Here is a 14,848-nt window from a genome sequence, read left to right on the forward strand (position 1 = left end):
GGAGCCTTGATCATAAATTAAAGGAGTTCGAGAATGACGCAATAATCCATTAATCAACATTGGTTATCACTAAAAAATGATTGAAATGTATGAATATGTTGACTCCAAAATGAGAAAAATTAAATCATTTAGTTTGTTTATGTATGAAGAGTTTTAATTTACTCCATACATTAATCACACAAGTAACTGTAGCATTGACTCTTGTTCAATCATAGTTGGGCGGTTAGCAACCTCTTACCTCTAGTCATAGTCATAGACATAATTAGTAGTATATATTAGCAAGACAGGGGCACACTTAATCGTAGATTCATCTCATTACCACTTTTCACAATCTAATCATTTCTGATTCAAATGTGCAGCTGATTACAAACAAGACCAAAGCCATCCCATGTTTTTTTACTAAAACCAAAATAAAACAATATTTTCTTTTCTTGGGACACCATGTGAACGCACTAAAAAGCAGGTATCAGGTAACAGAGAAAAGGAACCAGAAATTGTAAGTACGAAAATTATACCTCATGAGTCAGCCTTTAGAAGGTCAAAAGTTGGAAAAAACGCAGAACAGAATGGAGCAGCATTACAGCAAACAAGGTTAACATTTTGTGCTTGGAAGCCTTTGGCAATGTCAGCATTAGTTCTTGATCCTACTTTAGACCGACCTTTACATCTCTGATTCTCTGCCACCCCTGTCTCCTAGGCTTTGATTCTATCTTTAAAAAAAATGACAAAACCCAAAGCTCTGCACTTAAGAGAAGAAATTCTATTTGCTTTCCCATGTCTCATAAAACTGTTTGCTTAGTTACTTCCTCTTATCTTTGCCAGAAGGGAAGACTGAACTTAGACAAAAGATATCCACCAAGGGAACATTCAGAACAGGATTGATTGTCACACCATTGCCGTGGGATCCATAAGTAAAACTCTTCTTCAAAGGAGACTTTTGGTTACTAGTTGAAGACTGCAGACATGGCAAAGACTTCTCCTTCTGATTGTTCTGCCTGTGATTACCAATACCATGAGGTCCATGACCATCTTTCAAAACTGGCCCTGGTTTCACCTTTGGAGCTGACCCTGTTGAACTACTTCCTGATAAAAGTTTTGATGGACATAGCCTCCGCTTATATCCGCTGACAAAATTCAAACTACTGCTCCTCTTGAACTGCCAAAATGACTTGGAACTTTGATTCTGATCATTTGGTTCTTTAGTTGCAACCTCGATATCGTTTGAGCTAGCATTTCTAGCTTGAGGTTGGGGTTTGTGGGATGTTGGCTGTTGCTGATCTTGTTTAGATGGGCAAATGTTTTTCTTGATTTGAATTGGAAGGATTTTACCATTGGAGAAGAGCTCATCTGCTGATGAATAACATTCTTGATCAATACTATTGATTCGAACCTCGAACTCGAAGTCAATGCTCGAATTCAAGGGCAAGGAAGTTGATCGGAGAGGGCAGTACTGTTGCATTGGAGAAATTGTTGATGAACCGAAATCATGAGAAAACGAGATTCTTGGAATGGTTTCCGCAGGACAAAACTCAATAGTCATTGCCTATTCTGCAAGAGAAAATCTGAAACGTCTTTGAATGGAAAAAATGGTTTCATAGTGGAAAGAGCAACATCAAAATCCAATCAAAAACAGAAAGGAAGAGCCAAAGTCAAAAGAAAGTTGCATGGAAGATTAAATTTTAGGAAAATTGGAAGTTGGAAAAGTTTTTACTTCTGGAAGGTTTGAAACCCTTAAAGTGGCAAGTCTTGGAGAAAATTAAAATGAAGGAAGCGTCAAATGACTCTATAACCATGGCTGCAACGTGACAACAGCAAAGCAAAAGTATCCTTATTTAGAAGGTTGAAATTGGAGATCCCCACAATTGGCTTCAACAAATATCTAAGATTTGTTAACTTTTTGGAGCTTATTTATGGAGATGTGTGAAGAGACTCGGTCTTGGGTTGACTAAAGGTGCCCAATTCCTCCTTGCAATAACAAAGTTCCAATTCTTTGTTGGTTTTGACTTTTGATTGGGTCTTTGCTTGGGAATTTCTTAGGTAATTTTTTAAATACCACCTTAAAACTAATACTATTTAATATTTATCACATGATTAGTTGAGTTGGCAAAGAACAGAGTCTCCACTCCAAATGCAGCCTTTTACATAAATAAACAAGTTGCCTTTTAACAATTTGGTCTGCAATAGAATTTATTTATTTATTTGGTATGGACAAGAGCACATAATAACCACAGAATCAATTACTTCCTTGTAGGTTGACCCAAGTTTGGGGGCCAGTATCTCTCCATCTCATTGATTAATGTCTCCATCTCATGTTTAGATGCTGCAGTAAAATTTTACAACATTAAAAGCATTTCAAAATACTTAAAACATTTACCCTTTATTACCAATTATGTTCTTTTCAAAATAAATTAAAATATTATTTTTTCCAATTCAAATATATTTTAATAGGTTTTGTCCACGACAGGCTTTTTTGGTAATGATTTAGTACACAAACGATATTATTAAAAAAGTTTTGATAGAAAAAAAAATTAGATCAAAACATTAATGTAAAAGTAATTTTTATTGTTTTTAATATCGAAATAGGGTTTATAGGCAGATATGAGTAAGTTCTTTAAAAAAGGGTTTGGGCCTGGCTTAAACAGATTCAAACTCAGCCCATTTACAAGTCTACTCTCATCTGGGCTATCACGCCAATAATTTCAGCTTCAAATGCAAAATTTAAAATAGTAAAGGCATACATATATGACTTTTTTTAATAGAAAGTCAAAAATTTGAGATTTAAATATTTAAAATTACTTTTCAATATTTTCAATACAATACAATTAACATTAACCAATTATAATTTTAATCCACTTTTCATTGTCCTAGGCAGCACATTGAAGTAGTTAACATTAATATTTGCTCACCTCATAACAACATCAAATGTCGAATTGGGCATAATAAAGGTTATAGGTTATTTAAATTGACCAATTTTGGCTGTCTAATTAATCACCTATGTTTCTATTATAACAATTTAGCTACTCCCAAACATTACATTAATTACTCTATTAAAAATTATGAACAAGTTCTGTATTTATGTTTAAGATAATGATATGATAATAATATATCAGATCAACGTTACATTAATGTCTCTCAAGTCATTTCTTCTCTTTCGATTTCTGGAGCTCTCTTTTGTGGCACAAACAAGAGCTTGTAGTGATAAATAAAACATCGACAAGAAGTCGAGAAAACTTTTCCATGTAATTGTTTAATTAGCAACAAAGTCCTTGTCTGATTGAATTGAGTTCCATTAATCAGCAATCTCATTGGTAGAAATAAAAACTTTTTGGAGGTGTCATTATCATATGTGGGAAAGTTTTATGCTATAATTTGAAAATCCTGTTCAAACATAATTATACTTTCATGTGAGTTCCAATTGTTAATGTCGATTTCCGATGCTGTGCATGATGGTACTGCAAGGCTAATTAGGCATGCTAATCTAGCTTCGATGATACTTTCTATGACAACTACATGGCAAATCAAAGATTTTTGTCGGCTAAGGATGTTGATGTTAGATTTTGTTTATGTGGAAGGAAGATGTTTAATCTACGGTATAGGGGGAAAATTTAAGAATGATACTGAACTTTGTTAGTATACTGACCACAAAAATTTGAATGGCATGATATATAGCATCTTCAACTATTCTCTTATCTGTTTTTATATGTTAATTTAGGGCAAAATTTTTATATAATGACTAATTATCAAACTAAAAATTCTGTTTTACTATTCCGAATTCGATGCCTTTTGTGTCTCAATCAGCTGATGATAAACGGAACAAGCTTATTCAGCTCTAGCTATTGATGTTTGTGTTGCAGAAACTAATCTTACAACAAGAAGAGGCAGATGCCTACAGCTAGAGCTGGTAGATGACTTAACTTGAGACTATGCATGTTGGCGATCACCAGAAGTTTAAAACACTCAAAAGCCTTGATCATACATGTTCCATTCCATCAACTTATGGGGTTTTGGCATCCTAGTCAAGTTTTAATCTGTGTAACACCTTGTTTCCTTCCATCAGGCAGTTATGTTTCAATTGAATTAAGGTTCTTCTGCTGCCTAGACAGCATATGATACAAGTTTCTCCTTCAAGTTCAATGTCATCGGCATAGTACTGACCAAGCGAAGAAGTTCTCAGTTTAGTGCTAATTAGTAACACTGGTATTTGAGGTTCAAGTATATATTGAACAATGTTGGATACAGGTCAATTCACCAAGACAGGTTTTGTCACTAATTAACTTTAAAGCAGAGTTGTTTATAACATAAATGCTTGATTCCAAGACCAATTTATATCCCTTGTCTCCTTCAGAAAATTGCATCACGAATAAGCTGAAAACGAGCAGTATAATAATCATGATCTAATTATTTTCCTGCTACCTGAAACATGGTTCATTACTAGGGAGTTTCAGATTTTCCCCCCAACACTATCGATACATAGTTGAATTCATGTACGGCTAACTGTACATTGCAAGTGAATGGTTGCAGTGGGGCTTACCATGATAAAGCTGGCTACAATGGAAGGCACATATTGTCGATTAGTTCTGTTTCCTTTATCTTTCTTACCAAGAAATTATGTTGAGCGCAGTTTAGCTGGCAAAGTTTTATTTTCTCACCAACCAAACAAGCGGGCCATCAATTTAGTCAGTTTTACGGTTCAATCAAGCTTCAAAATTTGCAGACCACTCAACATACAAGTTAGAAATACCTAAATACCTCTCATGGTGTCCGATGAAACTGAAAAGCTTATCAATTATTATATCATAAGGTGACAAAGGCCAATCAAAAGTAATGCCACCTAACCAAAGGCAAGCTTAGGTGTACCTATCAGTATGTCTTTTGGTTTCTTAGAACTAGAAAGCTGAAACAAAAATTTACAGAACACCAGATTGTGACAAAAGTTCCAAGAGAACCATGCATTGATCAATGATTTGATTTGCCAAGACCAATGCCTAATATTGCTGTATTTTGATTTCCATGACTGGATAGATGAACTGATGGAAAAGAGCTATTCATGACTGAAAAAGCTACATAACACTATAATTTTCAAAGGAATCCAGATACAAACATTATCCATTTGACAATTATAATCAAAAGTAGAATTATTCCTCTAGAAAAATGAAGCACCCTTTTTATATTATGCTCAAAATTTGCTGGATACACAGCCATTTCAAAGCCCTGAAACACTAATGAAATCAATGGTGCATGAATCATGTGTGAACTAGAATCTAGAAGAATAAGAAAAGTACAACAAATAGAGTACAATTCATGGCATCTTTTTTGCTTCAGAGTATCTCTGGCAGTCTCCCTGTTAACTCTCTATTAGCTTGATCAAGTATTCAAATCTGCATATTACGAAAACTATGGTAAAAGAGTAGATCCATCTTATTTGCAACTAAGCATAAAAATCCCATTATTCCAGTTATCTTTCTTAGATCATAGCAACCGTATAATGACTTTGAAGAGGTGGAAAATATTGAGGCGAACTCAAGTCCAGTTCTATTAAGCTTTGATGCTAAAAACATCTTTTACGATTATATTGAAATTTGGAGTACTTCTTTTTGGAATTGTATTCGGATAACTAGCTCAAGCCATAGCAGGATGCAAGCTCCACTTCTCTTACAGGGTGAAACATGAATTGTGTGTGCCAACGGAAAGTAAGCAGTAAATGAGAGTATATAACTGTTATTCTTTAGATTCATCTTGATGAATTAACTAATTACAGCAACTAGTTTTCTCACAATCTCCCAATCCAAACAAGAACAATCAGAAACCAACCGAATTATATTTTCTCCGAACACCAAAAATCAAGTAAGATTCCGGGATATCATCACCAGCAAACTTAAAACGTACTATATACAGAAAGAAAATGAGGTTTGCAGAGCAAATACCAGTGGGAAGTGAAAGAGAAAAAAAAACAGAAAACAGCATGTGACAACCGTGGAAGCAGTGGTTACCTGTCATTTTGTTTTTCCAAAGCATGGGCCATTGAATTATATCTTTCCCCCTGGCCCTCCATCCATTGACATTTCTATCTTCTTTTGTCTTCTTAAGAGCAATGTCTTTTCTTCTTTGTTTTTTTTTTGGCTATCCATACTACATTCAGTTCTTCTACTCACATGGCAATCAACAAACAGAAATGGAAATAGGAAAAAGATAAAAACAAGAAAACACCAATCCAACAAATCTTCAAGTTGGAAAAAAGTAATCATGATTAGAGTGAATTATCAATTATTTCTTCCTGTGGTTCTTATCTTTGCCAGTGAAGAAGATTGAACCTAAACCAAACATATTGCCAGAAGGAACATTCAGGACAGGGTTAACTTGAACAGCATTACCATAAGGCTTATAACTCTTCCTCAACGGAGGCTTCTGATAACTTGTTGAAGGCTTATAGGAGGAATTAGTAGCATGTTTCTGTGCATTCTGCTTATGGTGATGGGAATCTTTCGAAATCGAAGCTTGTTTAACATTTGGTGTAGAGCCTGTTGAATTGCTTCTTGACAAAAGTGGCAAGGGACACAAGCTTCTACCATACCCACTTCCACAATTCAAGCTGCTACTCCTCTTGAAACGCCAAAACGACTTGGAACTTTGCTTCTCATCTACTTCATCCCCTGTTTCGTCCCGCGTAATCTTGTTCTCTTTGGAGCTTTCTTTCTTCGAAGTCTCGTTAATGTTAGCATCGTCATGAACAGAATTTGATCGTGGCAATGGCAGTGGGGCTGTAGATTGATCAATTTGTTTCGATGGGACGTTCTTTTTCTTGATCTCAGTGGGAAGGATTTTTCCATCAGAGAAAAGCTCATCAGCTGATGATGATTGTAGGTCCAAGCTTTCACGGACACAGAAATCGAAATCAATGCTTGAATTTAAGCCTGAAGATTTTGATCTAAGAGGGCGTTGCTCAACAGGCACAACATCAAAATGACAAAGGTCATGAGAAAACGAAATCCTTGGACTCATACCAGAATTCTCTGAGCAAAGTTCTACAGCCATTTTCTTGGAAACTTTTGCAATTAAGCAAACAAGAAAATCATGCAAACCCACAAAAATCTTGGTAAGCTATAACAGAAGAAATCAGAAAAAAAAATTTTTGCATTAAAACATTGTAATTAAGGGGTCAAAGAAAGCGACAAAAGGGGCATAAAATAAGCACCCCAGAATGCAAAAATGAAGCACGTCTGCCAAGATGTAGAATATAAGGAAATGAGAAAATGAACAAGTGAGAATTGAAGGAGTCAGCGAGTGGCGAAGATAAAAGACCACAACAAGAGACGTGAAGAGAGTTTTAAGCAGCGAAAGCCGGCCTTCAGCCTTCCTTCTCCCTCAGAGGCGTTAGTTAAAAAGGAAGAATAATCCGCTGCTACTGTGATTCTGGTAGACATGTATTTTTTTTTTTTCTAGGTGACGTGGAACGGTGGAAGGGGTTTACCAACAAATCATATTCTACATTTTCCTGTTGTTTTTTTTTTCATAGATAAATAAGTAGCCTCGGGAATTGTGACCGCCTGTGTTGCAAAAAATAAATGATAAAAAAGTTTTTAAAAAATATTTTATCTTAATTATGGCTTGGATTATATCGTTGTCCAACCCATAAGATGAAATATTATGATATACTATATGCTTTGGCCCAAGAATATCAAGAGTGTTAGATTGAAAGTTTTGGTTTAGGTTTGGCCAGAGATTGTATAAAGGCATGATGTTTACCAAAAAAAGTTTTAAATTATTTAAAAAAATAAATAAAATTTTATTATTTTATTATATTTAATCAAATTCTTATATTTTTATTTTTAATCAAATAAGTTTTTATTATTAATATTTAATTAAAATATTATTTATTATTTTATATCACGAAGTGTTGACATAATATTGACATAAAAGGTAAAAATGTCATATTATCATATTATTATGTTACGTTATCATACATTATAACATGTCAGCATGTCACTTCAACATCATATAACATAAAATAACAAGTACTATTTTAACTAATAATAGTTAGTTAACTCTTAGTTAATTTATTTGATTTGGAACAAAAGTATAAGCATTTGATTAAACATAATTAAAAAATAAAATTTTATTTAAAAATTTTTAAATAATATAAAAAAATTTTAAAATATTATACTAAAGCTTGTGATTGATTCTTGAAAATATTTAGTGAATAGGCAAGGTAGTGAAACTAAATTAATCATATTTTGTGAAGTATATATACTACTATAAATTCTTGTGATTTCTATCTTATTCTTTCCCTCTTTTATTTATTGTTATTTAACTTATTTTTACTAATCTTAGGCTTAATTTTCCAATTTTTATTGTAAAAATCAAGTCCACCTTTCCCCCTGGATTGCACTTTCTTTTTTGGTAATAAATAGTAAAAGAAGTATTTGCATGTAGTAGAAGTTTAATATCAATAAATACATAAAATTAACACTGTATACGTAACTGTTTCAAATTTGTCATTGATCCTTAACTCCATAAAATTTCTAAGACAAGTATAAATTGTTGAATGTCTTTTCTTTTATTGTAATTATTTAACTGATGTGGGAATGTTTTAACATTTTTCCTACAAATTAAATGCACAAATCAAAATTTAGATTGTTCAAAATTGTTCCTAGCTACTTCCATTGAGATTAGTACTATAGTGGATCCCAAATCCGTAGTTTGAACAAAATTTGGTGCAATAAAGTCATGCAAGTGGTGGATGGATGGCTCCCACTCTCTTTTCACATCCATGCATCTTCCTATGTAAGTTCGACCATCTAATCAATCTAACTAGAGGAGAGAAAAAACCCAACTAATTTATTTATTGATAAATCAAGTGAAATATTGCAATAAATAAACAATTAATTATATAAGTTATAATATAATTTGACTACTACTTTAAGCTGGGATCGACCTATTAATGATGGGTGGGTGTACTAATTTATCAATATAATGTCAAAGTTGGAAAATCTAATGGGTGATGAGTAAATAAAATTGGTGAGTGTACAATAACGACTACAAAATGGGGAAAAAGGGGTAATTTCACCTACTTGCAAATAATTAATAGTTGATAAAAAAGAGTTCATTATAAGGAAAGATGAGTAGAAGAGAAGGAGAACAATATATGGTGCACAAGGTGTTTGATGCATAAAAAGGTGACTTCCTGCACATATATCTTGAAGAAGTATACTTGTATAGTTGTATGGAAGAAAAGCTGTGAACTTATGTTTGGGGGTTGAAAGTGATAATCAAATTAATCAGACCTAGAACTTTGGAAATAGGTTAGGACACCAAGCTAGTTTGTAAGCTCATATTGAAGTGCTTCAAGCTTTGGAAGTGGTCCTCATCATCAAGTTGTCACATTGAAATTAAAACTTTACTTATTAATGGGAACAACAGAAGTTTGAATTTTGGACTGCTAGTCTACTACTCATCAAACTCTTATTCCACTACTGATCTGTTGGCTCTACAATCACTGGCCTTTAACTTGTAGTGAAGAATGATTCTTTTTGTTGTGAGTATGTCTTGAATTTATTTAATTACTTTCAAGCCTAAGAGCCCTTTCTATGAAGGCAAGTAGGCGAGTGAAGGTGAAAAGGTACAACCCCAGTAATTCAAATATTATAAGTTTGATATAATAATACTAATTATTCTTTGTCCTACACCAATCTATTATGCAAAATCTTTGATTCCATTGGTCGATCTCTCCTAAAGATTATTAATTCTTCTTCTATAAGTTAGTTTTTCAAACTAGGTAGGTCAATATGTATATATATATATATATCTAGAGTAGGTAGTTTTTTTTAAAAAAAATTATTACTTTTTGTAAGATGGATTACATGATTAATTTGAGCATAAACATAGATGCAAAACTATATTTAATCAATTTACCTTTTTCTTTTCAATAATACGCTATTGCATGTGGATAATCTTAGATTTCCTTTTAGCCTGACTATTAGTCTCCCTTTAAGTCAGCCTAGCATCCATGGACACACCTCTTTTCTTTATTTCTTTTATACAAAGGATTGATAGCCCCAGCTACATGTAATATGAGAAATTGGGAATGCTAGGTGATCATCCGAATGAAGTAGCCAAGGGGTCCGACCTGCTTCGTTCTAAATTTTTCTTTTACTTTATCATTTATTACATTCATCTCTTCTCTGTCTTTGGCCACTTGCCATGTGAGAAAACACCAAAAGAGGGAACTGCAAGAATCTGAAACTTTATCCCACGTGGAAATTTGGTACTCAAAGATAACACACCTTGTGTTTTTGTCCTTGTGATTTGGACTGACATGATGAGAAGTGAGATGGGAGGCAAATTTACGTAAAAATAAAGCTGCAACAAAATGGAGGGTAAGATAAATCTTGCAACCTCAGATTCCCCATCTGAACTAATTCTGAACACCTCTGATTGTCTCTCCATTTAGAGTTTCTAAAGCTTCAATAAAGGGAAAGGGAATCTTGAAGGTTTTTCTGTTTTCTTCCTACCCGTTTTCCCTTTGGAAGGAGCTAGGTTGGGGGCAGTTAGGTGATCAAAAACCACAAAGCCTTTACTCTCAACAATCTTCTTTGGACGTGATTATGGTTTCGGAATATTTTCCTTTACCGCAGATAAAATACAAAATTCATTGAGATTTTAATGAAAAATACATTTATTTTCATTAATTTGATTAATTCTTAATAATGTCAATGATTCGTTTGATGTGACATGTTTCTTTTAAAGTATATCAAGTTAATTTTTTTAATAATTATTTTATGTTGTTACCTTTTAAAAAGAGATAAAGAATATTTTATAAACCAGTAGAAATAAGTATAATTTTTACCAAATCAAGATGGTATTTATAATTAATTTTCTCTATGAACAATTCGTAAACAAGAAAATGATGACCCTTTTAAACTTGAAACAGAGTTGCATCATATCAACTAGTTCATCCATTAGGTTTATAAGAGACAATGGAGTTAAAAATGATATTGATATTTAATAAACCAGAGAACTGATCGAATACTTATTAACTCAAATTAAAGAAATTTAATATGCAAAGTCTTTAAAATAGAATGCCAGTACCGTTACAAATAGGTGACGAAGTAGCAATGGATTTAATTATTTCCTTAGGGAAAAAGTTTTCAAAATGTTTAAAAAAACAATGGTTTGATCAGTAATAGTTTGCCAAATTATGAAGCAATAATGGGTATATATATATATTATATCATTCCATATCTTCAATAATTTAACAAATGAAAAGTAATCAAAATAAAGTGATAATTTGTTTTCCAGTTGTTTTACTTTAATTATTCTGGGAGACAATATTTAATTAATACTTGGTGATAAATTAAACAAGAGGAATCATTCCACCCCATATTTGGCCGAGCCAAAAAGGGACAACGGGCTTCTGCAAGATCAGACCGAAAGGTAAAGAAATGAGGACGACATTGACCAGAGACCAATACTGGCTTACAAAGTAAGCAAAGCTACTGACCAAATGGTGATCCAAATTCCAACCTGATTAGACAAAATATATATTTATATCTGATAGGAGATCAAGCTAAACAACCTGAACAGTCTGAATGTGAAACATTAATTGATTTTATCTTTAAATTTTGCATTATTTAACGCACAATATCATTGTGTGCTTTATGTCTCTCACTTTCAAACTCCAACCATTGCCAAATGCCTTGAGATCTATCTACAAAGTTCATTGGATTTGGATGAGGAATGTCGACCTACTACAGATATATATCAGAAAATTTGAAGGTCTCAAAAACCCTTTATTTGGTTGAAAGCTTTCATCGTGGAAAAGACCTTGTTATGATCATGAATGGAGTAGAGGGAGTGAGATATATATGAACGTGGGATTAAAAATGATCATGTGCTTTAGCAACTGATGTCAAACCTGGGTCGTCCAAAAGAAGAAAAAGATAATGTCTGACAAATATTGAATCATAATGTTTTTGTTTTCCTCCTTTTTCTCTGCCCTTATATATGGTCCCCTCCATGCACAATAATGCAGCTTCAGTGCCTCTCTGTAGTGGTTTACAGTAATTGAAAACAACACTGCACTGCAGTTGTTTCCCTTCCCTTTTTTCTTTTTTTAACTATTATTCAATTTCACGAAGGGGTAAGACTTTGAGTCTGGACTTTCTTTTAAAAGAGTAACAATTGCTCAACTTAATTATTTGCTCAATCAAATTGTTCCATAATCTATTGACTTTTGGGTACTCTTCTTCGATGATTGAACCCATGGGTTTTTTTTTTTTTGTGAAAATGAACCGATGGTTTTTCCACATGATAGAAGTTTGAAACTGCTTTGAATATGATTGAACAAATTAATGGAGAAAATAGCAAAGTTCTCCACATATTATTCACTATTTAATTATTTTTTCTTTTTTAAAATCAAAGAGATCATAATATCAAAAATTGAAAATTTTTTATCCCAATCTTAATTGATATTTATATTATCAGACATATCTATGAGTCGAGTTAGTTATTAAGTGCGTAAATTTGATCTGACTCAAGTTGACTCTAGATATGATTTTTAAGATAAAAGACCTAACTGAGACCAGCATTAGAATATAATTATATTAATAAGTTATATATTTTAATTTAAAAATATTGATATGATTTTGTTAATAATTTAAATTGAGCCGGACTTTAACCCGAACCAGCCATGTCTCTACTTTATCGAAGGAAATATGAAACTTTTGTGGACTGTTGAATATTCAACGGTTAGTTTTTGGGCCCAAAGGCATACTGCCCCTTATTTTTGGGCCTCAACAGTCAACACTCCGGCCCCTTCCCCCAAGGCGCAGAAATGATCATTTCCCTTTGTGTTTCAAAATGATATTTTCCACAAGGGTAGACCTTATTAGAATGGAACAACTCCAAACTCTTCTATGCATTTAATACACCACTCAGCAGACTTCATTTTTCTAGCAGCAATCTCTCTTTCTCAAAGGGGAACTAGTACAAATCTTTGTATGTGTATATATACACACTTTCTTACCAGATTCAGGAGCCCTTGCTCATGATTTCTAATAACAACACCCCAAAGCTGAATACACCATTCTTGCCTGACAAGAATCCTCTGAATGCATACTCAGGAGCTATGAAGCCACTTAAAACTACTTGTGAAAGCAAGATCCAGCATGGTTAGTTTGTTAATACACTTTCTTTCAGCAGGATATGTATAGCAAAGATCTTTATTACTAAGTCATGCAACTGCGCTTTAATTTCAAAATGAAGGTTTTCGAATTGGAATATCTCATTCCCCAACTATCTATTTATATTATAGAACACAATCAAACAGATCGAACCTAAACCCTTTTGTTGAACAACATTGATGCTTACAAATTAACATTGCAGTCTGTTTTCCATGGATGTACTGCTTTAAAGTTACCAACAATACAAGTCAGGTTACTTTGGGGGCATTGCAAACCCTTTTTCTTTTATTCCTTTCAGTGAGTGACTGTCATTATAATTAGCCAAAAAACTGTCATTAGTTAGCTAGGCTTTTCCTTTTCTTTTCATATGGAGTATAGTTTATAGCATCCTTAGGCATTGTTCATACTCAGTGTTTTAACAATATGATGAGTCCTCGAATAACTTTTTTGTCATTTACCAGCTTTGCGAAACCAAAGTCCAAGATTTTTGGATTGATCTGATTATCGAGTAGGATGTTCCTTGCTATGATATCTCTGTGTATGATTCTAAGCACAGAATCTTGGTGAAGATAAATTAGTCCACTTGCAACACCTTTAATAATGTGGTGAAGTTGTCCCCAATCAAGCAAGGTGCTCTTGTTTTTATCTACAAAAAATTGGGAATTGAGAATACAAAATCGACATCTAAACAGTAATAGATCAATTTAAGAGTTATATTTTGGTGATTCAGTGATAAAAAATTCACCAAGTACAGATCTTTTTTATAACATTAACCGAAGAAGGACCCTGTCAAGACTCTAGTTGGGTAGTAATTCATAAACCAATATCCTTTCTTCTCCATGAACACAGGATCCTAGCAACTGGACAAGATTTCTGTTTTGCATTCGTAACAGTAGCCTGACTTTCATTCGAGGACTCTTTTCTCCCTCGTCTTGAATTAGCTGCAAGTTTTTTACAGCAATTCCTTCTCCATTAGGCAGTATTCCCTGAAACTTTTGCTTCCACATGTTATGACATAGTCCATAAAGTTGGTTTGAATCAAGAATATTCTAGACTCAAAATTGCGTGCTTGAACTGCAATTGCAACTAGCATGTCAAAATAGAGGCCCCTAGTTTGATAGCAATAAATTAATACGAGAAACATCACTACAGTGGCTTCAGCAAAGGAGAGCAAAGATCGAGTAATTTGAGAAAATCTTTTGATGATCACTTTGCTAGCTAATAATGAAGGGTATGCTCATGCCAATTCTTTTTACATCCAAGCTAAAGGATCATAGATTTGGCTTTCCTAACTCATGCTATTGTTTGCTCTTTTTACATTGATTGATTCTTGTATGGCCTTTCCTATGATTTTACTTGGACAAAAACTCTGGCAGACAATAAAATGTATATTTATGTGGCAAGAGAATGCATATTGAAATTATGGGGTACGTATTCAGTTTAATTTTTTAAATTTGTATCAAGGAAATTACATTTGAAAAGAAAACGTAAGAAAAAAACTTGTATAGCTAGGAAGAAGTCAGAAACTACCTTATACACAGTGCCGAATCCACCCCTTCCAAAAGGGTTTGTCTCAGAGAAGTTATCAGTTGCAGCCACCAAAGCATCCATGTCAAACAGAATCGTTTCATCTTAATATATATCCTCTTCTTTAAGCCTCAACTCAGCGG

The 14,848-nt window shown here is 33.4% G+C and overlaps 1 protein-coding gene and 1 pseudogene across 1 annotated transcript; both read right to left on the reverse strand.

Moving 5' to 3' along the window:
* Positions 1-373: 373 nt before the first annotated feature.
* On the reverse strand, positions 374-7,464 carry LOC18602038 (uncharacterized). Its single transcript, XM_088805765.1, has 2 exons — positions 6,268-7,464; positions 374-1,543 (listed from the first exon to the last, which is right to left on the reverse strand). Exons 1-2 carry the CDS (start codon positions 7,030-7,032, stop codon positions 800-802), a joined length of 1,509 nt encoding a protein of 502 aa, XP_088661891.1. The 5' UTR covers positions 7,033-7,464; the 3' UTR covers positions 374-799.
* Positions 7,465-12,906: 5,442 nt separating this feature from the next.
* On the reverse strand, positions 12,907-14,795 carry LOC148763253 (cysteine-rich receptor-like protein kinase 44; annotated as a pseudogene).
* Between the last annotated feature and the right edge of the window lie 53 nt (positions 14,796-14,848).

This window comes from Theobroma cacao, chromosome 4, assembly GCF_053813885.1.
Source record: "Theobroma cacao isolate CCN51 chromosome 4, ASM5381388v1, whole genome shotgun sequence".
Classification (NCBI taxonomy): Eukaryota; Viridiplantae; Streptophyta; class Magnoliopsida; order Malvales; family Malvaceae; genus Theobroma; species Theobroma cacao.

Coding starts and splice junctions, on each gene's coding strand:
- LOC18602038 (XM_088805765.1), bottom strand. CDS start 7,032: ATGGCTGTAGAACTTTGCTCAGAGAATTCTGGTATGAGTCCAAGGATT. Junction 1,544..6,267: donor ATAAGAACCACAGGAAGAAA/TAATTGATAATT, acceptor CTTGCAGAATAG/GCAATGACTATTGAGTTTTG.